The sequence below is a fragment of the Gadus chalcogrammus genome, chromosome 16 (genome assembly GCF_026213295.1).
Source record: "Gadus chalcogrammus isolate NIFS_2021 chromosome 16, NIFS_Gcha_1.0, whole genome shotgun sequence".
NCBI classification, from domain to species: Eukaryota; Metazoa; Chordata; class Actinopteri; order Gadiformes; family Gadidae; genus Gadus; species Gadus chalcogrammus.
Window position 1 is genome coordinate 18,276,017 of NC_079427.1, and position 15,388 is coordinate 18,291,404.

At 43.9% G+C, this 15,388-nt stretch overlaps 1 protein-coding gene across 4 annotated transcripts; it reads right to left on the bottom strand.

Moving 5' to 3' along the window:
- Positions 1-3,840: 3,840 nt before the first annotated feature.
- LOC130405915 (cyclin-L1-like) lies at positions 3,841-11,996 on the bottom strand. 4 transcript variants are annotated; one of them, XM_056611225.1, is made up of 10 exons: positions 11,650-11,996; positions 11,356-11,430; positions 10,739-10,848; positions 9,032-9,152; positions 8,860-8,924; positions 6,532-6,631; positions 6,313-6,417; positions 5,960-6,213; positions 5,745-5,834; positions 3,889-5,653 (listed from the first exon to the last, which is right to left on the bottom strand). In XM_056611225.1, the coding sequence occupies exons 1-10, from the start codon at positions 11,887-11,889 to the stop codon at positions 5,191-5,193; spliced, it is 1,623 nt and encodes a 540-aa protein (XP_056467200.1). In that variant the 5' UTR covers positions 11,890-11,996; the 3' UTR covers positions 3,889-5,190. The 4 variants fall into 4 exon arrangements, with proteins under 4 accessions (XP_056467203.1, XP_056467202.1, XP_056467200.1 ...); XM_056611226.1 differs by lacking the exon at positions 3,889-5,653 and having other exon boundaries at positions 5,741-5,834; positions 11,650-11,995; XM_056611227.1 differs by lacking the exons at positions 10,739-10,848; positions 11,356-11,430; positions 11,650-11,996 and adding an exon at positions 10,172-10,310 and having other exon boundaries at positions 3,843-5,653.
- Between the last annotated feature and the right edge of the window lie 3,392 nt (positions 11,997-15,388).

The window sequence follows — 15,388 nt, forward strand, 5'->3', positions numbered from 1 at the left end:
TTCTATATTGAAAACAATTAAAGTTATAGTTATATATTTTGGCTATGAAATTGTGGTCCATTTCTGATTTATATGTATGCATGTATGCCGCTGCCTTGTTGATCTTCCAAATTACCTGTTAAACATTAAAAATCAAATCAAATGAACACACGGCGACATTAACATATGTTAAAGAATTTGGCCGGTTTGTTAAGACCCCAGGTTTATTGTTGACATTGTCTAAGTAGATGTAAATCAGCCTTCATTTTTATTCAACTCACCTCCTCTCTTGGTGTAGATCTGGCAGTTGGCTGTTGTCTGTTGACAAACATTAGAAAGCATTTCCAGAATTCTGCCCTATACTTTACACAGCCTGTAACAAAGCCACTATGTGTGCACTTTGTATGCGCTTAACTGGCTACGAAAAAAAAAAGCTGCGAAAACAGGTGTTTAGGATAAAATTGATGTCAATAGATGGCTAACTAACGATTTGCGGAACCCGTCTACAACGCTAGAAGGGGGGAATTGAACAAAAATCCCGGCTGATTTACATCTCAACATGGGCAAGTCAACAACTAACCTGGGATCTTACTAAACTCTCTTTCTCGCTCTCTCTGTTTTTTCTTTACGCTTCCCAAGGTAGTATTGTAGCCATTGAACTGATTTTAGAAAATGTTATGAAATAGTGGGACTTCTATGTGGATTTCCCAATAGGCACACTGGCAAACTCACATTAACAGTAATAACTATTTCCCTGACTCCAAAAGGTTGCTCCATTCCATCCTTGAATCAAGAACAGAGTATCAGCGGTTTGGGAATTTCTGGTGGCCCATCATATGCTAATAAATATGACCCCCACATTCCTTCCAGGGAATCCACACAAACTAGCTTATTTTACCGAACGCATGCTTCGCTACTTGTGCAACCCATTAAACTGCTAATTCTTTCTTGGAAATGGTTTGAGAACAGTCACCTTACTACATAAGGCTGTACAAAGTGACTAAAGTACCTATTTTTTTTATGGGATGACTAAGTATGTGTTATTTTATCTGATGAATTAATCTTTTCTTATTTAGTCAGCTGAATGTATTACTTTCTCATTCTATCCAGGATAAATAAAGTACATTTTATAATCCTAATCCTTATCCTACATTCAAACATGTGATTCTTTAAAAGCACTTTATTTAATCAGAGATTAATAAAGTAGGCCTACTTATTTGATGGGGGTTTAATTAAGTAGGTATTTTATTTTCCAGTGGGGCAGCGGAGTGAGCTGTCGCTCACCATCCCTGGGTTAGGGTTAGGGAGTCCAACGTCAAATATGACCTCTGACCAGATCCATGTCTGGCGTCTCGGTGGCACAGCGGTGCGAGCCCCTGGGTATCACCTCGGGAGACCCCGTTTCAGGTCCGTCCGCAGGCTGTCTCTATGGAAACCCGAAGTTATATGGGAAATGTAACTATGTGTGAATTTAATGTCAACATAAGCTCTGACCTCTGCGTAGAAGGCATCTCAGTGGTGTAGCCGACAGAGCTTTCGGTTTAACAGCTCTCGGTACCTGACTTCAAGTGCTGGGTCCATGGAAACCGTATTCATTTACATTTCTATGCAAATTATGACCTCCAAACAACATCGACAGCGTCTTTGTGGCACAGCAGTGCAAAATATGTTTTTCGCTCTGGGGACCTGGTTTGAAGTACCTCAGAGGTTTGAAGTCCCCCTATCTTTGCTTGTATGACAATTTTTTGTTTTTTCCCATACTGTTTTTTATGGGAACTGCGCGAATTTTACCTGCATTTTACAGTATCTTACCACATATAACCTGCATTTTACCTGCATCTTATGTGCATCTTGCATATTTGACCAATATATAAACCTAACGCTAACCCTTTGTATATGATTTTTTATATAAATAATTTATTACATAAAGACTCAATCCATGTACAATGGTAACATAATTGAGAGGCCACGTGATGAAAAAGTAGGATAGATAATCCCCAAATAGAGCCATGTGTTTAAATGAGCAATTGAGGTAATGGCCAGGCCTTCGGAGAACTCACCTGTATCGCAGGGAAGTGGAGGTTTGGCATAGCGCTAAATCGGATACAGGGACAGCCTACCCAAAGTCTATGAGTTTGTATACCCAAAATGTATGTTGGATAGATCAGTCCACCAAGCTAACCAGTGGACTGTAGTAAAGGTTGCTTATCTATCCATCATACATCTAGGTAGAGACTCACACCTCTTGTGATGTCACTAAGGCACAGGGAAGGGCAGATTTTTAAATGGCCTGTAATGGCTTATCACACTCCCACATGGTGGTGAAATAGGAGCTCTTTAACAAGGGTAAAGCTGGGGTTTTATACGCATTTTTTCACGTATTCAGAAAAATGCAAGTCATTATCTGTTTTGCAAACCATAAAACAGGCCTTTAAACATCTGTTCATATCAATAGGCATATACTTGGATGTAAAGCAGATGCAGAAGCAAACTTTTAGATGGCTTTAGTTTTGGAATGGAAAACATCCATTAAAGCGCCCAGCCTCTTATATACTGGGTCAGGAGTGGAGGGGGGCCTGGAGCCACGTTGGAGCCTAAAGGATTGCAGGTTCACACATACACATATACACACACACACACAGACACACACACACACACACACAAGCATACACACACACATATGTACACATAGGCCCAAATATGATCCATATTCCATAGAAGTGATCGAACAGGGGAGGTAGCCCACTATAATTCTTTGAGAGGAGTATCCTTTTATCCTGCTGAGGTTGGACATGTCAAAATCATAAAATACCCATAAAATATACATCCTCCTCTGTCATTTGGCTCGCTCTTGGCTGACACACGCACACACAAACATATACATGCAGACATGCAATCACACAGACACACACACACCTAGAGATTCATAAACAAAAATGAAGTGAGATTTACCCTAGGAAATGCTTAGTTTTTGTCTCTGTGGTGTATTTGATCCCAGACCTGCAAGTCAAAAAAAAAACATTTACAAACTTCTGTCAACAATGGTGAAAACCTGTGTTTTACGGTATACAGAAAGTATGTGCGTGTGTGCGTGCATGTGTGTACGTGTAACTGGCTGTGCGTGGGGCCAGAGACGTGCGAGAGTCTTGATATGCATCATTCAGTGTGTTACTCAATCCTTTCGCCATGTCACTGATTATGCCTTGTGCAATTCGCCTGACAAGGCTGTCAAGTGTGTGTGTGTGTGTGTGTGTGTGCGCGTGTGCCCCTATTGGTGCAATTCTGAAAGGCGCCCCTTAGCATGCAGACAGATGCGGTCCTTTGAGTGTGACAGGTAAATAATGGAGTGGATGAGACGTTGTGAAAGAGGGACAGAGAGAAAGATGCATGATATAATGACAAAGTAGAGAGTGATGGAGCCAGGACAATGAAAGGAAAATGACAGAGTGAGAATAGTACAAAAGTCCTGACATCATTTGTTAAAAGTGGGTATGGGGAGGGAGGACTTGTTTACAACTAAACTAGGCTCTCTGGGATCCAGTAGGAGCCTATCCAGAGGATCTGAATCAGTTTTACTTCAGAATAATGTTCGTGAGTGTGGGTGGATACATCACCTTATAGTCTAACTTGGAATGCGCTCAGGATAACTTGAGCTCCTGACCCCTGACAGAAGATCTAAACATTTTCTGGTAGATTCTACAATGACATGGCTGGAATAATGATTCATTGCATTTGTGGTTAATCCCAGATATCGGAATGAATCTCGTTTCTAAAATCAAAATTTGGCAAGTCAATATGTGCACAATATTGAGCTTTAAGTGGGAAGTTGAACTTCGTTCCCTAGCCGTGTAACTGATCTTCCTCAAAACTTTAATACACACAGTACTGTCCCAATAAAGTGACACTGAACTATTCTCTAACTAGAAAGCAATCTACTTAAATTAGTACATTAGGGAATAATGTGTCTTCATAGCAGGATTCTAGATTGCATCTTAAAAAGGCTTAAAGTACCAGAGCTCTTACCGGGTACCCATTCTCGTCAGACCCATTGAAAATCACCAGTTAAACCCATGATTACCTGCCAATTGCATGGATGCAGTGGAGCGATGGTCCCGTTAACATTGCCACGGCCAACAGTGCCCCCTCCCGGTCATAAGAGTTCAGGCTTTACACTCGCATTACAGATCTAGCGATAGTGAATCAGTTTACATTACGATCACTTTAATGTTCCTTCCTCGACCACCAATTATTGTGCACCATTTTCAGAAACAAGAGTCCTTACAGTGAGTCTTTTATTACTGAATTTAATAAAAAAATTCAAACATGAACATGTGCAGACTAAAAGCCGTGTAACAAATTCACAATTCTACAAGGTTTTTCAATCAAGTCTGCATCTTAAAAAGATATATAGCCTCTTACCCTAAATAACACAATTGTTTTGATTCTTTACAAATGTACACAACACAGCTATAGCCATCGCACATTTGTCCAATAAATTATGAACCAGAGAAATTCCAATGATAAGAATATTTTCTTTCCTGAATGTCCTTTAAATTGTACATTTTTCCACTGTCCGTTGCTTTAATAAATCAAAGCATTCACAATAATCCGGCTTTTTATCATCTTTACACTGTAAAATATATGGTTCCTTCAAGTCCAGTCCATTGAAATGGAAAATGAGAAAAATACATGAAAAAAACAAAACATTTGCATTCAAAAGTAGTATGTGGACTGGTACGTTAGGCAGCTCTGGGCCTGGCAGGCGAAATTAACGTTTCCATAATTCAACCAATTATCAATAATCAAGAAAATAAAATGACTCCTTTTCAGGACCTCCTGCCGCAAATGACATGAATTTGCTCCACCAAAACACGTCACCCAGCTTTACCAAATTATCAGCCACCACTGCCAAATATCAGCTATAAGGTGGTTGGTCGATCAGTGGTCTTGGCCATAGCAAATGCCTTAACCAGCACGTTTTGACACGTGGGATATACATTCAGGTTAATCTTGAAGTCCAATGCCTCGCATGTGATCAGGCCATGAACACTGAACCGCAGAATGATCTTAGGGTCAATTTGGCGCCCAGATGGTTTTATACTGGTACGTACACTGGAGAAAGACAAGCAGTTGCGTGACGCGGTGGTGGACCCTGGGAAACGTTTGACTATGTTTCCGCCAGGCCCCGAGACCACCCGTGTGGTGTGGGGCTCAGCGACGGTGCCGGCCGTGCCCAGAGTGCCCTCCGCCGCCGCCGCCGCCGCTACCGTGGTGTTTGCTCTTGTGGCCGCGCTCCCTCTCCCGCTCCCGCTCCCGGTCGTAGGAGCGGGACCTCTCGTGTTCCCGCCTCTCCCCGCGGTGGTGCCCGCCGCCCCGCTCGTGCTTGTGCTTCTTGGAGGAGGCGAGGTCCGAGGCACCGCGCTCCCTGTCCCGCTCGCGCTCCCCTTTGATGGGGGTGCGCGACCGGGAGCGCGACCGCTTCCTCTTGTGTCCCGAGCTGCCCCCGCCGCTGCCGCTGTGGCGACCGGAGACCTTGGAGTCGCTGTTGCCGTGGTGACTGGCCTTTGGTTTGAGGTGGGGGAGGAGCGGCGAGGGCTGGTGTCGCCGTGGCGACGGGCTGTGGGAGCGAGAGCGCGAGCTGTAGGTCCCCGAGCGACTGCGTCTGCCGTTGTAGCTGGGGAGGAGTGGAACAGGTGGTGAGACAGGGGGAGTGGGAGGGCGTGCAGGGAGACGACGACATGGTCATAGATGAGGAACTGTCTTACTGTCTGCGGGGCGAGCGGGATCTGGAGCGGGAGCGTGTTCTAGAACGGGACCCACTGCTGTTCCTGCCGATCTTGGACTCTTTCCTTAACCTGAATTAAAAGACAGGAAAACATATCTCCATTCAGGCAAGTTAAAAAGTCATGCTTGATTCAGCGACGACACACAGAATGGACAGAGTGGGCCGGGGAACTGCGTGGGCTGAGGATCTACTGACCCGTTGTGCGGGCTCTTGGAGACCTGGGCTCGGTTGTCCGGCTCCTTCTTCACAGGCTTCAGGGCTTGGGGCTTGGGGGACTTGTCCTCCACCGGCACCACGGCCGGGGAGCAGGGCTTGGAGGCCGGGGAGAAGCCGCCGAGCGTGGAGAGGGCCGGCGTGCCGTCGGCGTTCAGACCCTTTGCCTTGAGCTTGGCCTCGGCCAGGAACATCTTCCGCCGGTCCACCTCCTTCTCCAGGTGATCGTAGTTGGGCTGGCGGGGGGGGGGATCCAGGGTTAAAGATGAGGGACGAGGGAAGGGTAACAGCAGCTGGGAGCATACATAACGTGGGAGGCGTGCTGTGGACGTTACCTTCTTCCTGGTGTACAGCTTGAGGGTGGTGATGCAGATCTCCCGGATCTCCTCCTCAGTGGCTCCAAACAGAAGGTACCAATGAGGCCGGGATGGAAGCGGCATCTGGGGGACAAACACAGCTTTGTTACCTTCCGCGAGTTGTCCGCTGCTTGTTTAAAATACAACCAGCAGGGCGAACAATGGACGTAAAAAATGTAAGATGCAGCTGTAACCGACCTGCAGAGCTCTGGCAGCCAAGTATATGCAGGCACAGGCGATGGTCTCGGCTTGAAACCGCACAAACACATTTGTCCTCAGGCAGTCATTCATGTAGTTCCTGTGGAGACAGAAGCACATACAAAAAACACATAGCATCTTTTCTACAGGAATGCCAGGGCTTTCATACCCAGTGGTAGTGGAAATATGCATTATTTTATTTGGGCTTTTTAGCAAATCATGATTCCCATAATGAGCTTGAGTGTATGGGCTTAGTCGCAGTTTTAAGTAACAGCTTGGCTTTGATATTTACCAATATCAGGGAGTGTTAGTTTGCGCCTCACCCTCACTTCATGTACTACCCATTAAAGTTGCTCACACATCAAATCATGAACAAAGGTTGCCATATTGGTTTCTGCATTGTGATCTCCTGAAGCCATTTTAACTTTGTCCTTTTCTCCATTCTCTTCCAAGAGCAACCATGACACAGGGCGTGTTCACAAATGAGAAGGTGAATTTGGGGACCCAGAAGAAAGAAAGCAACTTTCTATTCAGTTAAATGAAACATCCCTAACAACTCTTCAACATTAACATGCCTTGTATTGGGGAGCATGCAAGACTGGACAATACACTTGGACTAGTTTTATATCGACCTTTTGAATGGATGTTGCAGTGACAATAATGACATGCACATCAGGTCAGACAGTTTCAGTATGGAAGTAAGGGGAGGTAGAGATGATGCACATCAGGTCAGACTGTTTCAGTATGGAAGTAAGGGGAGGTAGAGATGATGCACATCAGGTAGGACTGGCATGTTTCAGTATGGTAGGCAGTCACGTGATAAAGCACATGACGCAATGGTTCACAGGTGGGGATAAAAGTAAGTGCTCAAGGTGGGAAACCAAAAACTAGTCGAACCGCCTCAGCAGAAGAACATTTATAGAAAGAGGCAAAGTGTCCTCCCCAACTAAAATGAAAAGTTTCCCACCCAGATGAAAACTGTTACAAAAGCAGCTGGACGTGTGTGTAAGTGGTCATTGAGGGTGGTAGATGAGTCACAATTAGTGTACCAGCCAAAATAAACGACATGGAGCCATGAACCGTTACTTGGTATCAGAGGGCTAACACAGAAGGGGGAGGTTGTGTGCGAGGTTCACACTTCACTTGAGCGCATGCACCAGAATGCCAATGCGCATCAGCGGTTTCATTCTGCCACCGTAGCATGCAAATCATTGACAATACTTTAACGTTACCATCAAGGGAATTCCTTACACATTTTCCAGTAACAAGATATGTTAAACACATGACAACTTTTGATTTTGAAAAAAAAGGTTGTGGCCACATGGAACTTGCCATGTGTACACAAAGAATTCAGTTGGAACTCTGTTCAAATAAAAAATAAATATGTTGGCTTTAGCGGCTCATGAAAAGACTACTAGCGTGGCACTACTAGATCAAATGCAGTCGTTGGATTGTGATCTACTGCTGGGTGGGCAGGGTCCCTGGAGGCAGAGCCTGAGAGCTGGATCAGCCTGTAAGACACACACGTCTGGACACCACGTCAGTTGGGGAAATGACACAGTAAGCTACTGTATATTATTTAAACAGGTAACTGGTCAAAAAAAGTACTTCTCTTCTCACTAAGTTTACTTCAATTTTAGATGCAAGTAAACTAGAAAAGAAAGCAAGTATCTATCACTACAAAAAAAATGAAATATGCATCACAGTATAAACCTTCGTATCAAAACCAAAAAAATACAAATCCTTTGACACCCAAGAGAAAATGCGATGTTGGCAGTTGGGATAGGCCCTCCCCCTTCAGTGAATCTCGGCACTGGGATTGGCTGTCTGGAGAAGGGCAGCCAACCAATGGGGGGGAGCTTCCCGAGGTCATGTGGTTGGAGGAGGCAGAGTTCAGAGGTTCTTTATGTGACTTACCAGCATGGACTACCCTTTAATCAAAGAGTAGAGAAAAGGACAAAGTTAAATCAAGCTCCCTGGGCTCCATAAACAAAAAGACTTGCAGAAATAAAACCATGTAAAAGGCACATCTCAGAAGCATCAGGTTGGCAATCAAACAAATTGCACCATCAGGGCACCGGGAAATGGATTTCATGGGGGGGGGGGGCTGATGTTGCGGGTAGACCTGGGAAAGTGACTGGTGGCTGCATTTTAAATATGTAGCTAGATGTTCTGGTGAGTCACGTTTCCACTGTATGGACGTGTCACAGTGCTGCGCCTTCATGTTGAAAATCTACTGAAAGCCCAGGTCTGGTAGCAGATCTTGGGCACGTGACGCGGGTTGCTGCTGTGGGTTGTGAGAGACGGGGGAACTGAGTAGGAACTTACCAGGCGGTCTGGACCAGCGTTTGGTTCTTCTCACATTCCAGGACTTGAAGGTACATGACGATGATCTGGGATGACACAAGCACGGGTTGTTGCTTACAAGACATCTCCACTGAGAGCCAATAATCAAACCGTTTGTGGGGTGTAGTGACCGGATGAGTGTGGAGGAGCTTACCTTGTGGGGATGCTTGACATGCACACAGAAGCCCAGCTCCTTCAGGACCCGCCGTTCTGCTTTGATGACTTGGTTTTTGGTATTTATGTAGTTCTGATCAAGTATCAATGAACTTGCACCCCTGGTTTTTGAAGGAATTAAAGTAAAAATAATATAAAACGGTTTCTCCCCCCCCCTTCCAGCTTCAGCAGCATAGTAGGAAGTTAAGTGCCCTTTTGTTTTCTGTGACTCTTTCTATTTCCCCTTACAACCAACTCAAAGCGGGGAGGTGTCTATGGTTTCGTTTACTTGGGGGTTTGCTGACTCCTGTGGCTCCAGTGTTAATGTTTGGCGTCTGCCGACAGCTCTCTGCCTGTATCACCGTATGTCAACGCTTTAAAGAGAAATATCAATAACTCATTGTCAAACATATCCGAAAAAAACGAATCAGACCAATTAACAGTGTGTGACCGTTCTGATTCGACTCACATTTAAAAAAGGGACAGAAATTTCAATACAAGATGACTGGTTATTGATCAGATTATCCTGGATATTAGCCATGGTTCTGAATCAAGCAGTCATTGCCTACTTTCTTGAGAATCAACAGAAAAGTACAAAATATATTAAACAGTAACACTGTATTCAACATAGTACTAATGACAGTCTAATGACAGTCTAATGACAAAATAAAGTTTAGACTTCATCCCGCAAATTTATTTGTCTATTTTAAGTGAGATACACGGAGGATGATTTTTTTTACATTAGATCATATAAAAAAAGCTAACCAAGCTAAAAAGAAAAAAATGTACACCAGTATAAGGGATTCAGGGTTAAATCATCCTCACCTAACAGGCCATTTATAATATTATTCTGCCATCCAACATTCCTGAACGTACCAAAAAACTAAGCCACACGCCGACAATTAATTCCAATGTATGCCAAGATTGATATTTCTCTAAAAGCGATGACAATTGGTGAAATGGAAGTGTGCTCGTGTGGCAACATAATTTCCAGTGCTGGGCGAGGAGCAGCCAAACAGGGAGAACTACATTACCCAACAGCTGGCAGTATGTCTGACAAATACCCAAAGCATAAGACTGAGCCACAGAAGTCCTCAAAGACACCGGGAGAGGGGGGGGGGGCCAAGGACCTCCGGCCAACCTGTCATCCCCGCGGCCCACAGTGGCTCAGCCCACGGGCTCCTCCCACAGGAAGGGGGCTGGGGTGAGGCAGAGGGAGAAGCGACACTCCCTCGCTCATGGTTTCATGCCGACTGCTTCGTCTTTACGTACCATTCCACATCACCCAGGCTTTGGTAAATGTAGCTGGTCGCTGTTAGTTGGTTGCAAGGGAAAAAAGAATCCACGTTAATGCCGAGATCGATTGAGTCGGGGCGATGTTTAATTTGAAGTCAGAGGCATGCCAATAAAGCATGTCTCATCCCATAGTGACTTAAACCATACGGCCATCTTTAGAAATATGCGTGAGGCCAATTTCAGGGTTTACTCATCACAGAAAACACGCTAGATATGTGCACAGAATGTTAACACGTGTGAGACCAGTGACGAGGAAACTGAAAAGTTTTGAAATGGTTTAGAGTACATGGATAAACAAAAGGGCACTTTCACAACAAAAAAAAAACGGTATTCCGTTTAGATAAATCAAACAATTCAAAATATCTCATACAACATTTTGAATAACCTTGTGATGAAATGGAAAGATGCTTACTTTTTGCCTCGCATTTGCCGTAGGTGATGGAAGACGTTGATCACGTCTCGTATCCGCCGCGGGGCTTCTTCTATCTTGGAGGCCAGGTTGACACAAGCCATGGCTACAATCTACAAAGAAAACAAGACAAATAGTCAGGGATGTCATAACCCTCCTGGGAGGACAGCATTAACATGTTTCGCAGACGTTTAAAGTACAGCGAGCGGGTCATTACTTTAAGATAATTACATGATTTTGTTCATTACACTGCCACTAAAAATTAATCAGTAAGTTGACCAAAAATGACAGATTTTGTAATCATTTCTTTGGTCAATAAAGACGGTTGGAAATGGAGTCCATAACAAAGGTCTGTTATTCAGACCTTTGATTGCTGTCATTTAACAATCACAATAGCGTATTAATCAAAGCCGTGTAATTATCCCAATTGTGTCTGTCTATGCATCTATATCTTTCCCTCTCTATATATAAATATATATATATATATATATATATAACGGGAGTTTGATAGTAACATTTCTGCCCGGAACGTAAGCGTAACGTAAGCTAACAATACGTAGCTTGTATACACAATGATCTTCCGTGTTTGGGTGTGAATGTGTGCGTGTGTGGACGCTTACCTCGAAACTGTGCTTGACGAAGGACTTGGAATAGAAAAAGCGATGGAAGAGAACCTGTCCCGTCGCCATGGCCACCTGGAGAAAGACATGTCAGCGAGATATGGGTTATAGCTCGAGTTAACCTAATGTATCTTCTTACACAATAGACAGCCGCCATTTTAGTCCCACCACGCCAACACCAGCAAGGCTAAGCTAACACTAGCCAGCTAGCAGCCTCTCTCCCGTCGTTAAATAAGGTGGATGGGGATCTCTAAATCTGTCGAAAAAACCGTAGACGCATAACATGTCTGTTACCTGGGGCAGCTTTAGCAGAATCCCCGCAGACTGGATGAGTTCACATCCCAGGATCCGAAGGTCGGTCTCCGTGTTGAGGTCTAGGCCGTCGAGCATAGAGGGGGTCGGAGAAAGCTTCTCCTCTGGAACCAGAGAGTTGTCGATCGCCAGGTAGACTTCAGAGTACACTTTATCACCGATGAGGATGCCATCGTTGTTTGTCGATGCATTAGAAGATGTTGAAACGGGATCCGCGGCCATTTCAACCAACAAAAGTGTTAGAAAAATCGGGCCGAAAAGCTGAACATGCCCCAAGCACGGAACAAGGCAGAACGATGTGCGGCGGCTACTGTTGGTGCGCCTCCGCCGAGATAAAGTAGTCCCGGAAACCCCCTGCTGCATTCAGTGGATTGCTGGTGGTGTCACTTGTTATGTAATCGTATTTAGATACGTATGCAGTAAATAATCTCAGCAGAAGTTTAAACATGACTTTAACTGAGACTTTATTTATATAAGTGTTCTTCCTATTATGTGGTAAGCTATTTTCGAGGAACTTTTGCAAAAATGTATTCCATTTTAGTATACATTTGTATTATACTTTGTAGTATACTTTAATTCCACAACGTTGTAATTAGAAAACATAAAATATTAACGTAGAACATTTAACGTAGACCCGGAACGCCATAATTAACTAGTGACGTCAATTACGGTAACGTTCAGACTTTTACGTACATATCCATCCGCAAATAAGAACAGCGGAAGTGACTCTATACGATTTCCGAGAAACAACCGAGTCATATCGTTGAGCACGTAACCATCAGCTCTGGTAACCATATTGTAAACCGTAACCCATGTGAACTGAATAAATAGATGATTAGATTTTATTTATTTGCTGCATTAAAAAATAGTTCATAACCTAATCCAAATACATGCATTAAGCCCCAAACAACTATTTGGATGGCAGTAAAAAAGATGTATGTATTGCCTTGATCATGATCACCTCAGGATCATCGGGATAATGAGGCAATACTTTCACAGGGCCAATTCTAAATTTTGCATGGATGTGAAGGAATTGTGTCGGCTGTTGTGGAGTTATGTTCCCAAAGCAGGTTTCTCTTTATTAATGGGAAAAGGAAATATGTGAGGAGACCCAGAGGGGAGTCTTTGTGTTCATACAATTGCCCGATTTCATTCTCCTTATTCTCTTCTTTCCCAGCTGGTCTATCCAGGGGATTTCTTCACAATAGCATGTTGTCTATAGATAAAGTCAAAAGCTCATCCACACTCTTTTTGTGACCTTGCTCTGTGAAGCTGCTATATTAAATAAATAATACTTGACTTACTCTCCAACATGCCAAATCTCAAAAAACAAGAAAATAGAAGCACCAGAGGCTGTGTTTATTCTGATATTTCAAACAAAAAGTAATACAAAAATTGAAATGGCTAATTGCAGGTATATTGAGGGGACTGTATTGACTATACTTACAGCTGTTTCCTATTATTGGTATACTTTGACAGCGTGTTAATGTCACCAGTCTTCTCAGAAGCAGCATATGAGCCTTTTTCATTCAAATGCAGAAACCCTAGAAACATCCTCTGCCTTCAGGGTGACGGCATGGGGAATTTGACTCTTTGATTTGAATGGGCTAATCTGTTTCTCCCTGTAAGGCACAAGCCAGTCATCCAGTGCTGGTTTCAGGGGTGGACTCCACTGGATCACCAGACCTTGTCTCAGCAGGTTCTGCCAATGTGGTAGAGAGGTGCAGGGGGAATATCCATAATATGGATAAACTGGAATAAAGGATTTTTTTAATAACGTAAACATAAAGCAATTCCTCTTTAAAGATATAGATTTCAGGAAGTCAGTAATGGTTAACATCTGAAAGAAGACAACAGGATTTAGGATGCCTACTTTTGCAAGTAGATTAAAGCCTTAGATATGGCTCAGAAAATATTAGCTCTACATCCCTTAGTAGCTTGTAGTTCTGCCTTATCTCAAAACACCACCCAGAGATGGAAATAAATGTGCGTATATAATTGTAATGTAGGCCTATGACCAGTTATGGGCACTCTTGGGTAAGGGGTTGGGGTTTAGGTGGACACTAGAGACTAACAGAATAATGTAATAATGAAACACAAAATAAACATTTAAAGTAGGTTCAAGAATGTGCTGCTCTGCGTTGACGGAGCAGGAACACAGGTGCAAGTAAAGGAATGTTTAATTTTCATAGTTTACATGTGGTCCATTATCTAATGGGCTCCATTGAGGATTGAATGGTGTTCACTACTAAAGGATTGGCATATTGAAAATATATATCAATAACTAATCATACCAGTCAGTTCAAAGAATAGAGGCTAAAATGGCAGTAGATCCGTATTAGCCAGCAGAGGGAGCCAGACTACAGCTGTACGGACGTTATGAAAGACACGCTGCCAAGCAAAACAGCAGGCTTCCTGGGGTGAAAGAAGGTTAGGTCTACTTTGGTGTAAACCATTGTACGATGACCTTGGATTCCGTGCCTACACAGGGCTAATACACAGCTGCTTGTATTGTCTGACAAAAGCGTCAATGTCCAAAAGGGATTTATCGTTTCACATAACTCTGGGTGCGTGCATGACAGTGTGTGTCAGCTTGTGTAGGTGGGAGGAAAAGGCACTTGTGTATGCAGCTGCTACACTAATTAAAAGTGTGTGGATACTTTCGGTAGGCGGCAGCAGTGTGTGTGAGTGGTCACATGTATATCTATGGTTGTTTTGAAGAACACGCATCACGTGGTAAACTGAGGCTTTATTGTTTCTCCTGTCCCTAACCAACACCTACACCCGCACCTCTGGCCCCCACGGTTGTGCACAGTTACCAAGGTGACAAGAAAACTGAGCATTCTTTCTCCGGTTGCCCCGGTGACACTAATTAAAGGGTGTGGGAGGGTTCACGGGATGGCAGAATTCCGGAATGGCCGTAAAGACGTAGGAGGGAGGTGGTTGGGGACGCCCAATGACGAACAACAGCTTAGCTGTGCATACACACCACTCCCTGGTGTGCATGCGTGTTTACGAGCAACTCGCGCAGATTCCTTGAGGACACGTGTGCATGCTTGCCCTGCTATGATAATCACTGGGAGGTGACCATGCTCAGAAATATGCATGAATGTATGTTGGTGCTTGTGAGTGTGGTGTGCGTGTGGTGGTGTTTCAGAGGAAATAACTGTGTTTCCGTAAAGCGGCGAACAAATGTAAATGTTTAAAATGACTGCCCTGTTGAGGTATGATGAAAACCCTCTTTACGTCAGGAGATAGGCTCTCTCTGCGCTCTGGGCTAGCCAATCACGTAGGGACATAAAATGTGTAAGAGCTTAGAGGAGCTGGGATTTAAAGACGGTCTGTGAAAACAGTGGGGGCCATTCACTTCACGGGATGTCTGTTAAACACTCACACGCACACATAAACAAAAACACAACAGATAGCCGGAGATTAAGGTCTACAATGTGTAAGCGTGACCAGAGAATGATTTCTATTGACACACCACCAGCCCAGCCTCTCTCAACTTCCTGATAAGAGTGCACGCAATATGTGGTAAAAAGCAATTGAGTGTTCGAATAAAAATAAGGGAGGGGTAGGGATCACAGTGAACTAAACAGTGATGCGTTGATAGGGAATAAATCACCACACACGCTAGCTTCTGTGACAGAAGAACGGATAGTCTGAGTCATTAAACGGAAACCGACAGACAGATAAAGACGCAGACCAAAGGTATGTGTGC